The following is a 17,822-nucleotide window of genomic DNA, read 5'->3' as shown; positions in this document are numbered from 1 at the left end:
TTGCTTTATTTATACAAAGGGTATCTTGTTTTTTTTTGTAGTACAGCTTTGTTTAACTTTTTTGTTATGTTCTTGGTTGTGAGAGAATTCTCCTAAATTTAGGCATCGACCTTCTTCTTTTAAGCAAAGGTTTCCATGGACATACTTTAAAATGTCTCCATGGGTAGAAAAAGAGATGACTATAGAAGAGTAAACAAAAATAGTGACATCTTTGGAGTATTTTGGTTTTGACAGTGTAAAGTTAGGATTTTCTTTGCCCTCACCTTAGCTATTGAAATTCTGTGTTCCGTTTTATTCCTCTTGTAATGTTCTCAGCAGGCCTTTTTCATGTGATCCCCACTTTTAATATTTTCTTTGCTCTGCAGTGGATAAATTAGTGTTTCTAAAAGACCAAGATTGGAATGACTTTTTGCAACAAGTGTGCTCACAGATTGACTCCACCGAGAAGAGCACAGGGGCCTCCCGAGCCAAGCTGAATCTCCTCTGCTACTTGTGTGTGGTGGCTGGGCACAGGGAGGTGGCCGCCAGGCTCCTCCACTCACCCCTGGTAGGTAGTTAAGTCGTCAAGTGAAGACTCTTTTCATGGATTTGCAGCCCGCCTTCTACGCGTAACTTTTGTATTTCTGTAGAGATAAAAACAGTCGCTAAAATACTCGTTTTACTTGACAACGAAAAAAGGTGATTCATCAGGATGATAGGTTTGCCAGAATTGTCTTCTGTTTAATGCTTAGATCTGAAAGCGACTGAATCCACAGTGATTTTGAACAATTTCTTTGGTAACACTCAACTTCCATTTTACGTGGACTTGTAGTAATTGTAAGATATTTTTCATCTCTGAAATTGTAAGACAGAGGTCTTTTCATCAGCTGCTGGAGAGAGCTGCCCACATGGAATAGGGGCTGTTTGCTGGGTCTTGCTGGTAAATTCCAAGGTTTCTGATGTGACACTGAGCAGGGAATTGAATCTCTGAGACGTTTCTTTTTCCTTCTTCCCCTGGTAATATTTCTTGGACTGTCTTGATTCATCGATGAAAGCATGGGAGTTTGGCAGAGCTTTTGAAGTCATCCACTGGAGTTACAGTGGTCTGGGGCATTTTCCCTTGTGGGCCTTCCTTTTGGGAACTGGCTTGAAAAAATTTAAGTTCATTTTCTTCCAGGATAGTATTACAGTTTCTTATTTGGTACTTGGTGAGGGGCAAGGGCATATTTAGGGAATAATTGAGGTGGAAAGACTGAACATACTTGTTCTTAGTTTTTATTTTTACCCTATGTATTCAGTGCTTTTGCATCTTTGTAAATAATTATTTCCTTGTTGCAGGATTTGCATTTCGTTTGTATACAGGTTTGATTTGTTAACTTAGTGGTCACTTGCTGTGTCATTTCATGAATCAAATACATCTTAATTTTTTATTCTAGTTCCAGTTGCTAATCCAGCATTTGCGAATAGCTCCAAACTGGGATATGTAAGTAATATTTATGTTTTAATAAATTATTCTTACTTTATTAAGTAGTTAAAACATATATATTTACCAAATTACATCATCCTAAATACTTATCACAAAATATTCTAAAGTAATGATGACTGAATCATAGCACTTTGTATAGGCATCCCAATTGTAAATTTAAAAAGATTTCAAAATAGTCCTCATCCTAATATTATAAATATAATTCTAAGGTCATATAAACTACATTGGAAACCTTATTAATGGTTACTCTTTTGAATATTCTTTATCAAATACTTTACCCTTATCCCTGTGTTTTAATTTAATTATGCTTCTAAGGCATTTTCCCTTGCCACTTTATCTTTCCTTAAGATGGTTTATGAAATCTAATGAGATTATGATCTGTAAACTCCTGATGGAAGGATGTGTACTTGCTTATAAGCATGCTCGGTAAAAGCACATTAGATATAGTGTTAGAAGGCTCTGTGCTTTGGTTGCCAGTGAGACTTGGTCAGATGATTGATTACTTCTTTCCGAGTCTCAGCTTCTGGGGGAATCTTTGTGAGATGATGAAAGTGCTTTGGATTCAGACAGATGTGAGTGTGGATCACAGATCTGCCCCTGGGCAAATTTTTATAACTGCGAGTGCTGTCTGTAAAATGGGGATAGTGTATCTAATTTGTAGATTTTTGGTAACAATTCAGTTTTTTTTTATTGAAGTATAGTTGATTTACAGTGTTGTATTAGTTTCAGGTATACAGGAAAGTGATTCGGTTATACATATATATGTGGGTGAGCCAAAAATTATCCACACTCGGGCTGTAGAATTTATAGAAGTTTTAATATAACCGGAGTGCAGATAATTTTTGTCTCTTGCAACCTTTTTTATTTTAAAGCCTATTTTATTTCATATGAGTATTGCTACTCCAGCTTTCTTTTGATTTCCATTTGCATGGAATATCTTTTTCCATCCCCTCACTTTCAGTCTGGATGTGTCCCTAGGTCTGAAGTGGGTCTCTTGTAGACAGCATATATATAGGTCTTGTTTTTGTATCCATTCAGCCAGTCTGTGTCTTTTGGTTGGAGCATTTAGTCCATTTACATTCAAAGCAATTATCGATAAGTATGTTCCTATTACCATTTTCTTAATTGTTTTGGGCTTGTTTTTGTAGGTCCTTTTCTTCTCTTGTGTTTCCCACTTAGAGAAGATCCCTTAGCATTTGTTGTGGGGCTGGTTTGGTGGTGCTGAGTTCTCTCAGCTTTTGCTTGTCTGTAAAGCTTTTGATTTCTCCGTCGAATCTGAATGAGATCCTTGCTGGGTAGAGTATTCTTGGTTGTAGGTTCTTCCCTTTCGTCACTTTATTTTTTAATTTTTTAATTTTTTTTAGGCTCTTTATTGGAATATAATTGCTTTACACTCTTGTACCAGTTTTTGAGGTACACCAAAGTCAATCAGCTGTGTTTATACACATATCCCCATATCCCCTCCCTCCCGTGACTCCCCCCCACCCTCCCCGTTCCGGCCCTCTAAGGCATCACCCATCATTGAGTTGATCTCCCTTTGTTATACAGCAACTTCCCACTGGCTATCTATTTTACAGTTGGTAGTATATATATGTTTATACTACTCTCTCACTTCGTCCCAGCTTCCCCTTTGCCCTCCGACCCCCCAATCTCGTGTCCTCCAGTCCATTCTCTGCATCTGCATCTTTATTCTTGTCTTGTCACTGGGTTCATCAGTACCATTTTTGTTTAAAATTTATTTATTTTATTGGTTGTGTTGGGTCTTCTTTGCTGTGCACAGGCTTTCTTTTTAGTTGCGGTGCGTGGGCAGTTGGGCTCCTCATTGCCGTGGCTTGTTGCAGAGCACGGGCTCTAGGCGCATGGGCTTCAGTAGTTGCAGCATATGGGCTCAATAGTTGTGGCTCACGGGCTCTAAAGCACAGGCTTAATAGTTGTGGCACATGGGCTTAGTTGCTCCGCGGCATGTGGGATCTTCCTGGAGCAGGGATTGAACCCGTGTCCCCTGCATTGGCAGGTGGATTCTCAACCAGTTTACCACCTAGGAAGCCCCATCACTACCATTTTTTTTCATCACTTTAAATATATCATGCCACTCCCTTCTGGCTTGCAGAGTTTCTGCTGAGAAATCAGCTGTTAACCTTATGGGAGTTCCCTTGTATGTTATTTGTCATTTTTCCCTTGTTGCTTTTAATAACTTTTCTCTGTCTTTAATTTTTGTCAGTTTGACTACTATGTGTCTTGGCGTGTTTCTCCTTGGGTTTATCCTGCCTGGGACTCTCTGCACTTCCTGGATTTGGGTGGCTATTTCCTTTCCCATGTTAAGGAAGTTTTCAACTAATCTCTTGCACTATTTTCTCAGGTCCTTTCTCTCTCTCTTCTCCTTCTGGGACCCCTATAATGCGAATGTTGGTGTATTTAATGTTGTCCCAGAGGTCTCTTAGGCTGTCTTCAGTTCTTTTCATTCTTTTTTTCATTCTTTTCCATGCCACTGATTTTCACCATCCTGTCCTCCAGGTCACTTATCCGTTCTTCTGCCTCAGTTATTCTGCTATTGGTTCCTTCTAGTGTACTTTTCATTTCAGTTGTTGTATTGCTTATTTCTGTTTGTTTGTTCTTTAATTCTTCTAGGTCTTTGTTAAACTTTTCTTGTGTCTTTTCAATCTTTGCATCCAACTTTTTTTTGCATCTTTTTTCGAAGTTCTGGATCATCTTTACTATCATTATTCTGAATTCTTTTTCTGGAAAGTTGCCTATTTCCACTTCATTTAGTTATTTTTCTGGGGTTTTATCTTGTTCCTTCATCTGGTACAAAGTCCTTTGCCTTTTCATTTTGTCTGTCTTTCTGTGGCTGTGGTTTTCGTTTGCAGGTGGAGGCTGCAGGGTTATAGTTCCTTTTGATACTGCTGTCTGCCCTCTGGTGGATGAGGCCATCTAAGAGGTTTGTGTGCACTTCCTGATGGGAGGGACTGGGGGTGGGTAGGGCAGGGTGGGTAGGCTGGGTGGGCAGAGCTCAGTGAAACTTTAATCTGCTTGTCTGCAGATGGGTGGGGCTGAGTTCCCACCCTGTTGGTTGTTTGGCCTGAGGTGACTCAGCACTGGAGCTTACACCTCTTTGGCAGGGCTAATGGCAGCTCCAGGAAGGCTCATGGCAATAAGAGTGTGGATAACTTTTGACTCACCCTCATATATATATGTTTTTCATATATATATGAGGGAAATAGGTGTATGAAAAACCAGTGCCTGGTTCTTAGTGGGTGCTCAGTGTATTTTGGGGGTGTGGAAGTTGTAGTTGGCATTATCAAACCTACTTTTCTTGTATTGTTGAGAAGCACATGAAAACTTGAAGGTGAAGGGGTGCCGGGCAAAATATGCCAGTGGTAGGATAGAAATTATTCTTCCATGCTGGCAAAATATGGGGGAAATAGTTGGTGTTCACAAAATGCTTTCTTTGATAATTATTCTTACACATCTTCTAATCTTACTCTCCCAAGGTAAATTCTGGCATTACAAAATAGGATTTTTAGGCCTTTTTGGAGCATGTTAAACTGAGAAGGATTGTGGTATGATTCACTATAAAAGAAACCAATAAAAATTTAACACCAGCTAAAACATAAATTATATCCTTGAATGGGGTGCCCCCTGCTGATTTTTAACAAACACAACAGACATTCTTAATCCTTTCCAGGTACTACTATTTTTTTCTGTGTTTTAGATTGAAGTTTAATTGTAAAACAGCTTTAATTTGAGGAAAATGGTGGATAGATAAGCCCTCTGCTTGGAGCCTTCTTTTTCTCTCTTTCTCCATTCAAATACTACTTTTTCCAGCGAGGCCCTCTCTGACCTGTGTCATATCACCTTGAGAGCATATGATAAGTGTCTTTAACTTAGCTGGGGGACAATCACTGTTGAAGTGAGTATGTTTATTCCTTGGCTTTGTTCAGCATATAGAAAAACAAAATAAAATAACATGATATAATTTGTACATTTCTCTTCCCTTTATAACATATTATGTATTCTTTTAATTTCATTATTTGTCTAAGGTTTTTTTTTTATGGTATGCCTTTTTTCATATGCTGTGAATATTTGATTATTTTATTTACTCTATCCCTATTTTTGGATAATATTAGAATATTATAAATAATATATTGATGAACATTTTGTGCTTAAATCTTTGTGCCTTTTCTTTTTCCCCTTAGGGCAGATTAGTAGAATTAGAATAAATTGGTAGAGGGCAATAGATATTTTTGTGACTTACGATAAATTGCTAAAGTGCTCTGTAGAAATATGGTATCAACATGCATTCCCAGTCAATGTGTATAAAAATACCCTTTTGTTATAACTTTTTAAATATATATTTATTATTTATTTATTTATTGGTCGTGTTGGATCTTCATCACTGTGCACGGGCTTTCTCTAGTTGCAGCGAGCAGGGATACTCTTCATTGTGGTGTGCAGGCTTCTCAGTGTGGTGGCTTCTCTTGTGGTGGTGCAGGGGCTCTAGGTGCTCAGGCTTCAGCAGTTGTGGCACGTGGGCTCAATAGTTGGGGCTCGCATGCTCTAGAGTGCAGGCTTAGTAATTGTGGCACATGGGCTTAGTTGCTCTGCAGCATGCCGGACCAGGGCTCGAACCCGTGTCCCCTGCATTGGCAGGCAGATTTTTAACCACTGTGCCACCTGGGAAGTCCTTGATAGAACTTTTCAGTGAATATTTATCAAATGTTATAGCCTTTGCCAATCAACTTCATTGAGGTATAATTCACAGGTTAGGCATAATATTTTAATTTAAAAATTTTCATTATAAAATACACATAAAATTTACCACTTTAGCCATTTTAAGGGTATAATTCAGTGGCATTACGTATACTGCAGTACGTGTGTTGTGCAGCCATGATTGCTGTCAATTTCCAGAACTCTTTCATTATTCCAAACAGAAGCTCTTACCCAATAACCAGTAACTCACCATCCCTCCTCCTCCCAGCCTCTGGTAACCTTTGTTTTACTTCTGTTTTTATAAATTTCCCTGTTGTAGGTACCTAATATAAGTGGGATCAGGCATTTGTCCTTTTGTGTCTGGCTTTTTTTACTTACCTTAATTTTTTCTAAGTTCATCTGTGTTGTAGCGTGTATCAGAAGGTCATTCTTTTTTAAGGCTGAATAACGTTCCACATATGTATATGCCACAGTGTATCTTTTCATCTGTTGATGGACACACCTGTTGCTTCTAGCTTTGGCTATTGCAAATAGTGCTGCTATAGCACTGGCGCACAAAGACTTGTTTGAGTCCCTGCTTTCAGTTCTTTTGTGTATATACCTAGGAGTGGAATTGCTGGATTATTTGATAATGTTATGTTCAACTTCTTGAGAATACCATCATAATAGCTGTTTTGCACAGTGGCTGCACCGTTTTACATTTCCATCAGCAATGCATGAGGCTTCCAGTTTTACCACATCCTCTTCAACCCTTATTTTTTTCATTATTTTTTAAATAGGAGCCTGTGCGTTTAACTAAGAAATCATTGCCACATTCACTGCCATAAAGCTTTTCATTTATGTTTTTTTCTAAGGGTTTTATAGTTTTAGCTCTTACATTTAGGTTTTTGATCCATTTTGAGTTAGTTTTTTTATACAGTGCTAGGTAACAGTCTAGTTTCATTCTTTTGTATGTTTACATCTAGTTTTCCCAGCACCAATTGTTGAAAAGGCTGCCCTCTACCCAGAAAACGGTACTGGCACCCTTGCTGATAATCATTTGACCATGTATGGTGAGGGTTTATTTCTGGGCTCTCTATTCTATTCCATTGGTCTATAAATCTGTCTTTATGTGAGTATCACAGTGTCTCGATTACCATAGCTTTGTAGTAAGTTTTGAAATCAGAATATGCGATTTCAGCTTTGTTCTTCGTTTTCAAGGTTATTTTAGGGTCCCTTGATATTTATATTCTAGGAAGAATTTTTCTAAGTTTTGGTAAAGTTTGATACTTTAATAAAGTAAATGCCTGTTGTCAGTTTTTAAAACGCAGTTTCCCCATTTGTGAATTACTACACTTGTTGGTTGATTGGATTCAATTACTTGGTAGGTTGTTTATTTTATTTTATTTTTTTGTTTGTTTTCTGGTTTTTTTTCTTTTTTTAAAGCATACCTCTCAAAAAAAAAAAGAATATCTCTCAGAGGCTCTGCTTCTGGAGTTACCCCTTGTTTGAAGCTTTCTGGCTGTGGTTTTGGGGCTCAGGCATAGCAGGCTGAAGGAGCCCTTCTTGCACCTTCAGGCCACACTCAGCTCTGTGCCACGCTGCTTTGTTTGCTGGCTCTCTCGTGTGCTGGCTGCAGCTCTGGAAGTCTCAGGGGCCAGCCTGACTTTTTCTTCCTCTTATATGTGATCAGTTTGATTTTGTTTTTCAATGAAAAAAGAATTTTTCTTTATATTCCAGGCTTGCAAAAATTTACTGGAATGTATCTAGGTATCTCTTTTTACTAACTTGCTTTGCCTGTTGGTCTGTTAAATGCTTTAGCCTTTCTTTTGCTTTCCTATTTCCTTATGATTTCTTCATCTCTGTTTCATCCTTGTTCTGCTCCTGAAACTCCTGTAAGATGGGTGTGGGATTTTGTCTCTTGACTCTCAATCTTCTGCTTTTTCACCCTTTGAGACATAATTCACATATCAAAAAATACACCCTTTCTTGGTTTTTGTTGTTTAGTTTTTAGAGCAGTTTTAGGTTTACTGCAAATTAAAGGGAGGGTACAGAGGTTTCCCATAGGCTTCTGCCTCCACATATGCATCGCTTCTCCAATTATCAGTATCCCCCCCCCAGAGTGGTACATTTGTTACAACTCATGATCCTGAATTGACATGTCAGAATCATCCAAAGTCTATACTTTACATTACAATTCATTCTCAGTGTTGTACATCCTGTGGGTTTGGACAAATGTATAATGATTTGTATCCATCATTATGGTATCATACAGAGTATTTTCACTGCCCTAAAAATCTACTGTGTTCTGCCTATTCATCCCTCTGACACCCACTGAACTTTTCATTGCCTCCATAGTTTCGCCTTTTCCAGAATGTCAGGTAGTTGGAATCATAATGAATGTAGTTTTCTCAGATTGGCTTCTTTTACTTAGTAACATACATTTAAGGTTCCTCCATGTCCTTTCATGGCTTGGTAGCTTATTCTTTTTAGTGCCAAATATCCCATCGTCTGCATGTACCACAGTTTATTTAACCATTCACATACTGAAGCACATCTTGGTTGCTTCCAAGTTTTGACAGTTATGAGTAAAGCTGCTGTTAACATCCACGTGGATGTATGTTTTCAAATCCTTTGGGTAAATACCGAGGAGCCTGATTGCTGGATTGTGTGGTAAGAGTATATTTAGTTTTTTAAGAAACCACCGAACTATCTTACAAAGTGACTGTACCATGTTGTATTCTCATCAACAGTGAATGAGAGTTCTTTTGCTTCATATCCTTGTGCATTTGGTATTTTTCAGTGTTCTGGCTTTTGGCTGTTTTTATAGGTGTATAGTGGTATCTTGTTTTAATTTGCATTTCCCTGGTGACATATGGTGTGGAGCATTTTCTCACATGAGTATTTGCCACCTGTATATCCTCTTTGGTGAGGTGTCCAAGTCTTCAGCCCATTTTTTCATGGATTGTTTTCTTATTGTTGAGTTTTGAGAGGTCTTTGTATATTTTGGAAAACAGTTTTTTATCAGATGTGTCTTTTGCAAGTATTTTTTTTTTTTCTAGTCTGTGGCATATCTTCTCATTCTCAACATTTTCTTTTGCACAACAGAAGTTATTAATTTTAATGAAGTCCAGCTTATCAATTATTTCTTTCATGGGTCATGCCTTTGATGTTGTATATAAAATGTCATTGCCACACCCAGGGTCATCTAGGTTTTCTATATTATCCTCTAGGAGTTTTATAGTTTTGCATTTTACACTTAGGTCTGTGATCTTTTCAAATTGAAGTTTTGTGAGTGGGTGTAAGGTCTGTGTCTAGATTTATTTTTTTGTATGTGGGTGTCCAATTATTCCAGCACCATTTGCTGAAAAGGCTGTCTTTGCTCCATTGTATTACCTTTGCTCCTTTGTCAAAGATCATTTGATTATGTGAGTCTATTTCTGGACACTGTATTCTGTTGCATTGATCTATTTGTCTATTCTTTTGCCAGTACCACACTGTCTTGATAACTGTAGCTTTATAGTAAGTCTTGAAGTCAGTTCCAGGAGGTTTTTTGTTGTTGTTGTTGTTAATTCTTTAGGATTTTCTACATAGACAATCATATCATTTGCAAACAAAGACAGTTTTATATCTTCCTTCCCAATCTGTATACCTTTTGTTTCCTTTTCTTGTCTTATTGCATTACCTGGAACTTTCAGTGTGATTTTGGAAAGGAGTAGTGGTGAGAGGTAACATCCTTGCCTTGCACCTGATCTTAGTGGGAAAATTGTGAATTTATCACTGTTAAGTATGATGTTAGCTGTATATTTTTTGTAGATGGTCTTTATCAAGTTGAAGTTCCCTTTATTCCTAGTTTACTTAAGAGTTTTTATTTTTTATCATGAATGGGTGTTGGAATGTGTCAAAAGCTTTTTCTATGTAAATTGATATGATCATGTGATTTTTCTTTAGTCTGTTGATATGGAAATTCACTTTTAAAACTGTACAATTTAATGTTTTTTAATATAATCACAAAGTTGTGGATCTGTCACCACTGCCTAGTTCCAGAATGTTTTCATCACCCAATGAAACCTTGTATACTTACCCACTTCCCTTCAGTCCCTAGACACCACTAATCTACTTTCTTTCTATAGATTTGCCTATTCTGGATATTTCATATAAGTGAAATATACAAAATGTGATCTTTTGTAACTGGCTTCTTTCACTTAGCATAATGTTACCAGGGTTCATCCATGTTGTAGCATGTATTAGTACTTCATTCTTTTTTATGACTGAACAATACTCCATCGTACAGATAAACCATATTTTGTGTATCCATTCGTGATGGACACTTGGGTTGCTTCTACATTTGGCTATTATGAATAACACTGCTACGATTGTGCAGGTTTTATGTGAACATATATTTTAATTTCTCTTGGGTGCATACCTCATAATGGAATTGTTGGGTTGTATGGTAGTTGTATTTGTCTTTTGAAGAACTGTCGAGCTCCCTCTTTTACTGCTCTTCCCTGATTTCATCTTTGAGCTTTTTAGCTTGATATTTATTCCTGCTCATTTTATTACTGAGAATCACTATTTTATTTCAGCAGTCATATTTTAAAGTTTTTGTTCATTTGTTCTTTGATTGGCCCTTTTTTCTAGCTGCCTATATTTGATTTAAAATGTACTTTTGAATTTGAGGATAAATTACAGGCTTATGAAAATTCTGTTTTGGAACAGAATTTAGGGTTAAATATTGTGACTAATATTTAAGGTTAAACATTAAGATTATAAATATTTTATTATATTTTTAACCTGTAGGTCACGTCTTTTTCATCATGGTCCTGCTTGTTAATGCTGTTGGCTCCTCAAATACTTGGTGATATTTAGTACTTAGTTTTTATTATGAATAAATGGTTAAATTTGTCAGCATATAAGCTGGAAGTACAGATTTCCCCTATGGTTCTCTTAGTCTGTTTCTCCAACAACCTCTTCTTGAAAGGAAAGGCTGTCCTGTGAGTGGGTGATGACTGTTGACTAGCTGACTTGTAAGTTGGGAGCCCACCTGGCTGAAGAGCAGGTAGGCAGGCTGGAGGCCTCTTCAGTTGCTGGGATGGGTTTTTCTTTGAGGTGGACTGGCTTTCCTCCATTAACCTCTTTCTTTGGTCTAGTATGTGGTGTGGAGGACCAGCCTGTGGTCTCCACATCCATACCTATATCCCACCCCAGAGTAGATTGCTTACTGTAGGAATAATTTTATGTTTTTACCCTAGAGGCCAGGACTGAGGGTTTATTCTGTGTATCAGGGAGGGAGATGGGATGGAGGCAGGACCTAACTGGCTTACCTGTTCATTGTGAAGTTCTCTAATCTGATGATTGTCTATGACTCATCCTTGCTTTCTGTGTTACTTTATTCCAAGTCTCTTAGGCTTTGTTGGGAAGACCTGTCTTTACCTGTGGTTGTTAGACAGGATTTCTTCTGTTCATTTTTTTTTTAATTAATTAATTACTTAATTTATTGGCTGTGTTGGGTCTTCATTGCTTCATGCAGGCTTTCTCTAGTTGCAGAGAGTGGGGGCTACTCTTCGTTGCGGTGTGTGGGCTTCTCATTGCCATGGCTTCTCTCGTTGTGGAGCACGGGCTCTAGGCACGTGGGCTTCAGTAGTTGTGGCTTGCAGGTCTAGAGTGCAGGCTCAGTAGTTGTGACGCATGGACTTAGTTGCTCCGAGGTATGTGGGATCTTCCTGGACCAGGGATTGAACTCGTGTTCCCTGCATTGGCAGGTGGATTCTTAACCACTGCGCCACCAGGGAAGCCCTCTTCTGTTAATTTTCTGTCTTAATTTCATCTATCTATGTCATCTAGGATTTCCTCAAACATTTTGGTCTACTTTCAGCCCTTTTTTCTCTTTCCAGTTATTTAATTATAAATTTTTTTTTCTTTCAGCAGATTCTTGAAGAAACAGAAAAGTGGGTGTCAGTGTCCAGTCTGCTTTTGTAAAGTTTTGATTTGTGTTATTTACATGATTGTGGTTAATGGGCATTTTTTTTTTTTATTTGCTGCGTAGGTTATAGAGAAGGGCTTCTAAAATTTACAAATGTTTAGGTTTTTTGGTTTATATTTGTTATTTCACTTTTATTATATCATCTTGTGTCCTGTATAATTTCTGCCTTTGGGAAGTCTATGAGTTTATCTTTGTGATCTAATGGGAAATCATTAAATGTCGTGAATGTACTAGATAATGTGGTAATAATAGCTAAGCCATTCAGCACATATTAAATGTTAGACACCATGGTAATTTCTTCACATGGATTTCCTTCGACTCTTGGAACAACTTGATAAGGTACATATTGTTGTTAGTCCTGGTTAACATGAAGTAACCAGGCACGTGAAGAAGGAGTAACTAATCCAGGTTTCCTACCCCCCCCCCCCACCCCCGGCCCCCCACCATGGGGCCAGGACATTTCATTCCAGAGTCCTGAAGGCCATGCTCTGCAGCCTCCCACTGAGTGTGGGTGTCGCAGTTTAGATGGTACAGTGTGACATCTTCGTCTGTTGCTTTGACCTGTTGGTTTTACTGTGGACACTTGCAGGTGTGTGTTGGCTGGCCTTCCTGCTGGGCTTGGGAGAGGGAGATTGGAGTTTGACGCCACTGCTGGGTTCGCTTTTTATGCTTTACTGATGTAGTTTGTAATGGTTCACACCTTATGCCCTTTGTAGGTCATGCTGTTTCTGGTTTTCAAGCAATCTCTTTCTCCTTTAATGATTTTAGTCTTCAATTCCACCTTGAGACTTACTTTGGAAATCCTGTTCAGTTGCATTTTTACCCACTCCTTTTCTACTAAGGTGGTGGTGTTTTGTTTTTGATGCTGACATTATATTCATTCAACAGACACTGATTGAGGGCCGACTTCATGCCGGGTACTGTGTTGGTGCTCGCAGTGGTGAGCAAGGCAAAGCCCTGCCTTCATGGACCTTGTGGGCTGGTGAGGGAGACAGATAATAAACAGTCTGTTTTATTAACCACACGGAGAAGTAACTACAGCATTTTAAATCTGCTCTAATACAGTAGCCACTATCTGCATGTGATTATTTAAATTTAAACTTAAAACTAGTTCCATATTTTTCAAAAAGCTAAAAATAGAACTACCATATGACCCAGCAATGCCACTCCTGGGTATATATTCGAAAAAAAAGAGAAAACTAATTTGAAGAGACACCTGCACCCCAGTGTTCACAGCAGCACTGTTTACAATAGCCACCGTGTGGAAGCACCCAAGTGCCCATCAGCAGAGGAAGGGATAAAGATGTGGCGCCTGTATACGATGGGATATCACCAGCCCTAAGAAAGAATCCGATTTTGCCATTTGCAGCAACACGGATGGATTTGGAGGGCGTGTGAAATAAGTGAAATAAGTCAGGCAGGGAAAGACAAATACTGTATGATATCACTTATGTGAAATCTAAAAAAAATGCAACAAACTAGTGAATGTAACAAAAAAAGCAGGCTCACAGATATAGGGAAGAAACTAGTGGTTACCAGTGGGGAGAGGGAAGTGGGGAGGGGCAAAATAGGGATAAGGGATTAAGAGGTACAGACTGTTATGTATAAAATAAGCTACAAGGACATATTGTACAGCACAGGGAATATAGCTGATGTTTTATAGTAACTATACGTGGAGTATAACCTTTACACACTGTGAACACTATATTGTACACTTGTAACTTATATTGTGCATCAGATATAGGGAAGAAACTAGTGGTTACGAGTCGGGAGAAGGAAGTGGAGGGGCAAAATAGGGATAAGGGATTAAGAGGTACAAACTGTTATGTATAAAATAAGCTACAAGGACATATTGTACAGCACAGGGAATATAGCCAGTACTTTATAATAACTATAAATGGAGAATAACCTTTACAAACTGTGAACACTATATTGTACACTTGTAACTTATATTGTGCATCAGTTAGATATAGGGAAGAAACTAGTGGTTACCAGTGGGGAGAGGGAAGTGGGGAGGGGCAAAATAGGGATAAAGGATTAAGAGGTACAAACTGTTGTGTATAAAATAAGCTACAAGGACATATTGTACAGCACAGGGAATATAGCCAGTACTTTATAATAAAGGAGAATAACCTTTGCAAGTTGTGACTCACTATATTGTACACTTGTAACTTATATTGTGCATCAGTTATGTCAATAAAAAATAATAAAAGTAAAACTGGTTCCATAAACCAAGTAAATTGTGAGTGTGTGTGTGTGTACACATATATGTTTAGTTCTTCAGTTGCACCAGCCATACTTTAAGTGCTGGATAGTCACATGCATGTGGTGGATACTGTGCTGAACAGTGTAGACATGGAATGTTTCTGGCATCACGGGAAGGTTTATTGGCCATTGCAGCTTTACATGCTGTCATGGATGTGGGGACGTTCTGGGGTACAGCATAACAGGTCTTAAGGGGCACCTGAAATGGTGACATTTAAGAAGAAACCTGAATTATGAGAAGGAGCCAGTTTTGTGAGGGTATTATATATAGATATAGTTGTACGTAAGTATCTGGTATAAATCAAGATGAGAATTCCCTGGTGGTCCAGTGGTTAGGACTCCGCGCTTTCACTGCTGTGGGCTTGGGTTCAGTCCCTCGTCAGGGAACTAAGATCCCACATGCCTCACACAATGCAGCCAAAAAGAGAAAAAAAAAAAGAGGAATATTGTTACTGTTACTTTAAATAGTTTATAAGTTAAAACTATAAGAGTTTCAGGGTAGGGTGTTTTCTCTTGTTCTGATAGGAATTGTCTCTGCTGAGAATGGGAAAAATACTAGCATGTTCTGATACATTTTTCTCTTAGTTGAACAAACCTAGTAGCCATTATTTAATTTTGTAGGTTGAAAAAATGCTTCAAGTTTTCTGAAGTATTTTGGGCTTGTCTCTGAACTGAGATAAATAAGTTTTTGCCTTGCCTCCTCTAATTCAGTCACGAGTTTTTGATAATAAGCATTTGTTTTAGCGTTGTGAAAAAATTTTAGAAGTTAATCCATCTGTCCTTCTAAACTGCACACATTTAAGCAAATTGAAATTAAATATAATTGACTGACCGAGGTCCCAAAACTGGTCAGTGGCAGAGCTGTGACCGGAAGCTTTTCCCTGTAACTTTTGGGCCAATGTCCTACCAAATCTTTTTCAAAACCATCACTTTTAAAGTATAATCTTTTTATTCAGAGGCACAATGCTAATTATACAAATGCCTAGGACTTCTTTAATCTGTATATGTTCAGAGATTTGAATGGCTAATCCAAGAAGCATTGAAATCTGTCAGAATTACCTCTGTATGATAGAGTTCTGACAGCATGAACACTTCCCTGTGGTACTGCTATGGGTCTGATTTGTTTCCCTCCATGGTCCTGTGCCGTTTATTTTACAAATATGAAAAGCAGAGGCTCTCTGGCTGAGGGACGTGCAAGCATCACTAAATAAGGGTACAGTTTTCATCGACTCAACCATTTTTTTCCAATTAAAAAAATCTTGTCAAAACTAATTTTCTCCATGAGATAAACTTTTCCAAATCACCTGAAGTGATATTGAATAATTTATCAACTTCATTTTCTGCTGGGTTGATGGAACAAACACCTCACTAAAAGTAGTAGTTTTACAATATTTTAAGACTTACTGTAAAACTTTCTATTAAAGAGAATACATACACATATGTTTCACTCTTCTGATATTATTTACTGCTTGTGTATAAAATCATTGGTCTACTAATAAGTAGAGCAGAGACCTTTAGCCAAATACTGCTGTACTCAGAAAGAAAAGAGGTAATTACTCTTTCCTTCCTCTTTCTGGTTAAGACCTTTAGAAATTTTTACTTTGCATTTCACTATTAAAGCACGACCTTTTCAGTTTTTGTCACCGTTACAAGTGGTGCTGCAGAGGGCCTTGCGTTCATGTCTCCCTGTGTACACGAGGGAACGTTTCTCTGGGTCGTATATGTGGGGGAATATATGCTCACCCTGTCTCATTCCACTTCCAGCTCAGGTTACTGCTTACAGTTGTGTAATGCAGCTAACTGGGGTTGGTTTCCTCGGTCCGAACTCTCCACTTCAGAGCCCCTTTTCTCTCTGTTTACAGAAGGGCCAAGGTCGCTCGGGTGATTGGTTTACTGGCCTCGCACACAACTGAGCTCCAGGAAAATACACCTGTAATTGAGGTACTTTCTTTTATTACTGAAATGTTATGAATGGCAAAGATTGTTCTTGATGTTAGAACATACAGCTTTCATTGGTGTTCACTTAAGTCTTCTTTGTGGCAGTTATAAAATAACCCCTCGATAGACCTTTACACTTGAGCACAGCCGCTCATTTACAGCACAGTCTGCTGTTGAAGGTGTTGTGGTGGAATTACAAGGCTTGTGGGCCCCATTCATCATTCCCCTATTCCAATAAGTTTTGGATAAGGCTTATTTCATTACTAGTTTTCTTGTGGTCTACTCAACATTTTATTATAACTAACGTATTTTCTACTTGAAGCCCAGCTCATAATTAGAATTACATTTTTTTTTGGCTTTTCACGTTGAATTTAGTGTTTTTATCCCCCCAGTTGTCAATTATTTCTGACGATGGTCACAATATTTAACTGCCATGCATGCGCTAAAGATATTTTCAAATGTAGTTGGCCCCGCATTATCCACGGGTTCTGCGTCTGAGGATTCAATCAACCGTGGATTGAAGATATTCAGGGGGAGAAAAGTTCCAGAAAGTTTCAAAAAGCAACACTTGAATTTGTTGCACGCTGGCAAGTGTTTATATAATGTTTACATTGTATTAGGTATCATGAATAATCTAGAGATGGTTTAAAGCATGTGGGAGAATGTGCATGGGTTATATGCAAATACTAGGCCATTTTTTATAAGAGCATCTATGGATTTTGGTATTTGTTGGGGGAGAGGGGATTCCTGAAACCAGTTGCCCACAGATGCTGAGGGACAACTGAATCAATCGTTTCTTTCAAATGCCAGTATCGGGAAGCCCTTATTCGTCAACCAGTAATTCCAGGTCCCACGAGGTGAGGGCTACCATTGTGCTGCCTTTTTTGAATGTTTCTGAACACTGAAAACTACTTCCTATCTGTCCTGTTAACGTGTACTGCAGTTAGCTGGCAGTAGATTTTTATCCCTTGGATTAGGAGAGTGTCAAAAATAGGTGAAAAAACCCAAGGTTTTTAAGGGGGAAGGGCAAAACTCCTGAAGGAAGGAGAACATGGTAAGAAGGGGGGATTTTTGTAGAGCTGGACCTGGGGATGTGGTTTTGGGGGCTTTAAGAGGAATTGTTTAGCCAAGTGCTGTCTAATAGAACTTTCCGCAGTGAAGAAAACTGTCCTGTATCTGTGCTGCCCAGTACTGTAGCCAGTTGCTGGGATGGTATCCCAGGTAGCCCTGGGCCGTCTGGGTGGAAATGAGTGGGAGATTAATTTATGCTCAGTGCATTTCCTTTGCTTATAGTTCCATCCCCATTCCCTGCAATTATTAGACCTCTGAGCTACTGAAGAAAATGTTACTAAGTCTAAACTTTTCCTTCTTTGTGGGACCAAGAAAAATGAATTGTGACCTATATGATCACTGATGGTGCCCAACTTGGCTATCAGAGATCTACAAACTAGATTTTTATCTAAAAGACCAAGCAGATAGGGC

At 38.5% G+C, this 17,822-nt stretch overlaps 1 protein-coding gene across 11 annotated transcripts in view; it reads left to right on the top strand.

The window, feature by feature from the left end:
- The window catches only part of ULK4 (unc-51 like kinase 4), a 559,288-nt gene that overhangs the window by 32,389 nt on the left and 509,077 nt on the right, over positions 1 to 17,822 (top strand). For all 11 annotated transcript variants that reach the window (XR_009048679.1, XR_009048678.1, XR_009048680.1 and 8 more), the window contains 3 exons: positions 366 to 547; positions 1,416 to 1,462; positions 16,265 to 16,343. Coding sequence is in view for 8 of the 11 variants with exons in the window: in XM_057704482.1 (XP_057560465.1) it covers positions 366 to 547; positions 1,416 to 1,462; positions 16,265 to 16,343 (308 nt within the window). In the remaining 3 variants the exon portion in view is untranslated. The remainder of the gene's footprint in view (positions 1 to 365; positions 548 to 1,415; positions 1,463 to 16,264; positions 16,344 to 17,822) is intronic.

This window comes from Hippopotamus amphibius, chromosome 13 (genome assembly GCF_030028045.1).
Source record: "Hippopotamus amphibius kiboko isolate mHipAmp2 chromosome 13, mHipAmp2.hap2, whole genome shotgun sequence".
NCBI lineage: Eukaryota > Metazoa > Chordata > Mammalia > Artiodactyla > Hippopotamidae > Hippopotamus > Hippopotamus amphibius.
This window is presented reverse-complemented; position numbering and strand designations above follow the sequence as displayed.